Genomic DNA, 2,500 nt, shown 5'->3' with positions numbered 1-2,500 from the left:
GTGTTTGGTTCATAAACCGAGGTCTTAGCGTTATGAATGGTTGTAGTTACGTAAGAATATTAAGCTAACAGAATTTCGGAACAAGAAAAGGGGATTCCGTCATTATTCAGATGTGGGTGGATATATTTCTTTTTTTTTTTTTAATCGATAGAATAATGAAATTCGCATCATCACGAAATCAGAGTTATAGGTGGCACACATACAAACACAAACACAAACAGACACACATACACACACATACACAAAAAAAAAGAGTAAAAGACAGACAAACAAAACAAACACACAAACACATACACATACAAGCGGTTAACAAGAGCATTATAATCTTCCAAATGAACTTAAGTGATCACTTCCACTTACAACATCTGAAGTTCTTTCAAGCCTGAAAAGACAGCGTCATCCAGAAACTTCAACTGGTTTCCCGAAATCAATCTGCAATATTGAAGAGAAGTTGAAAGTGAGGAACATTAAGGAAATTAAATATCTATATATTTCATGTTGAAGGCAGATATACCAGGCTATACACACCATGTCCTTATATCCACTTTTGACCAATTATATATTTCTTATTTATTGTATATTTATTATATATTTTGACCGATTATATATTTCTTTTCTCTCTTCCTATATCTTAATTCGAGATGTTTTCACTTGTTGATTAAAATCAGGGTGCGCTTTAATCTTAATTATAATCATCTTAAAGTGTTTATCTATGAAAATAAACTAAATCTTTATCACTTTTCCGCACTTTTAAGCTCCTTAATTTTGTTTATATGAATTCTGTAGAACAAATTTTTGATTAGGTGACCCCTTTTATCACGTTATCAATTGAATATTCACTTTACTTTACCTTTCATGTCATAGAATGCAAGATATTTAAGGTGTATCTATATTATTAAATGTTTAATTTCGTGTTTTAAGTCCCTTGGTTATTATAAACGTACCTCATTTTATTTTATTTTATTTTCTATGCAATATCAAAATGATCTATTTTCATTTCGCATTTTTGAATTAAAATTTCAATTCAATATTTGCACCTTTTTTTTAATGAAATATCATAAAAATATATGAAAAAAAATCCTTATTTATATTATCATTCAAATCTACCTTTCTATTCAACATAAAATCTTACATAAACAATCTCTTCAGAATATCCCAAAAGACTTTCACTTTTCAAAAATTATAAATCTGATTCTCTATGGAACTTTTTTACATAAATTTTCCCATCCTATTGTACTCTAGAGCATAATAAACTTACAAGGTTGTTAAGCTCCTCAGTCCATAGAAAGCGCGCGGGGCAACATGTTCCAATTTCTGGTCAGTCAGATCGCTGGAATTGGGAGAAATTGGATGTTATTTGCGTTATTTTGTGTTACTTTTAAAGTGTTTTGGTTGTTAGTGTCATTGTTATATTACTGTTTTTACTGCTGTTGAGTCTATGTAATTGGTTTTCTTCATTAATTACAGGTGTTTAGGGTTCTTTTAGAAATCTAGCGGTGTAGGCCTATCATTTTTTTCGTAATTAAAGAGGTGATTATTTTTTCATTCTAATTAGATTGATCATTAATGACTTGCCCGACAAAGTGACGCAAAAAAAAGTCTGAATCTGCTAAAAAATCATCATGGTAATAATAAGTCACTCAAGCCATTAACTGCCAAACTTCATGCTCATCAAAATTCCTTTGTTTTTTTTTCTTTCTCATACGCTCTCTCTCTCTCTCTCTCTCTCTCTCTCTCTGCCTCCTTACCTCCTTTTTTCTCTCTCCAAAAAAACTTTTAAAAGCCATCTCCGACGCTATTCAGAATCATCAGTGTCTCAGAGAAGAGAGATCTATCAAGAGAGAGGGAGGGAGGGAGAGAGAGAGAGAGAGAGAGAGAGAGAGAGAGAGAGAGAGAGAGAGAGAGAGAGAGAGAGAGAGAGAGAGAGAGAGAGAGAGAGAGAGAGAGAGAGAGAGAGAGAGAGAAAGAGAGAGAGAGACAAAAGGAGAGAGGGAGAGAGAGAGACAGCAGGAGAGAGAGAGAGAGAGAGAGAGAGAGAGAGAGAGAGAGAGAGAGAGAGAGAGAGAGAGAGAACGAGAGAGAGAGAGAAAAAGAGAACCCCTTCACCTCTAAAATCTCTGAAAATTTCTGAATGATAATACCGGTCGTTTTGATGAACGTGTGTTAAGTGCTGCTGCTAAATCGGAGCTTAATGCAGAATAAATATTTGCGGAAAAGCTTGATGACAGGATGTAGATGGTGTGCGTGCGCGCGTGTGTGTGTGTGTGTGTGTGTGTGTGCGTGCGTGCGTGTGTGTGTGTGTGTGTGTGTGTGTGCGTGCGTGTGTGTGTGTGTGTGTGTGTGTGTGTGTGTGTGTGTGTGTGTGTGTGTGTGTGTGTGTGTGTGTGTGTGTGTGTGTGTGTGTGTGTGTGTGTGTGTGTGCGTGTGTGTGTGTATGTGTGTGTGAGTGCATGTCTGTGTAGTATGAATCTATCTATCTATTTATCCATCTATATAAATA

The 2,500-nt window shown here is 35.2% G+C and overlaps 1 protein-coding gene across 1 annotated transcript in view; it reads right to left on the bottom strand.

The window, feature by feature from the left end:
- LOC122254578 (G protein-coupled receptor GRL101) overlaps window positions 1–2,500 on the bottom strand; it is a 186,565-nt gene that overhangs the window by 14,740 nt on the left and 169,325 nt on the right. The window contains exons 18-19 of the mRNA XM_086546388.1: window positions 1,259–1,330; window positions 361–432 (exon numbers count right to left, since the gene is read on the bottom strand). Coding sequence (XP_086402514.1) covers window positions 361–432; window positions 1,259–1,330 — 144 coding nt within the window. The remainder of the gene's footprint in view (window positions 1–360; window positions 433–1,258; window positions 1,331–2,500) is intronic.

Source organism: Penaeus japonicus, unplaced genomic scaffold (genome assembly GCF_977035675.1).
Source record: "Penaeus japonicus unplaced genomic scaffold, GWHDUDI00000001_assembly GWHDUDI00000018, whole genome shotgun sequence".
NCBI classification, from domain to species: Eukaryota; Metazoa; Arthropoda; class Malacostraca; order Decapoda; family Penaeidae; genus Penaeus; species Penaeus japonicus.
The sequence above is the reverse complement of the archived record's forward strand: the minus strand, read 5'-3'. Positions and strand labels throughout refer to the sequence as shown.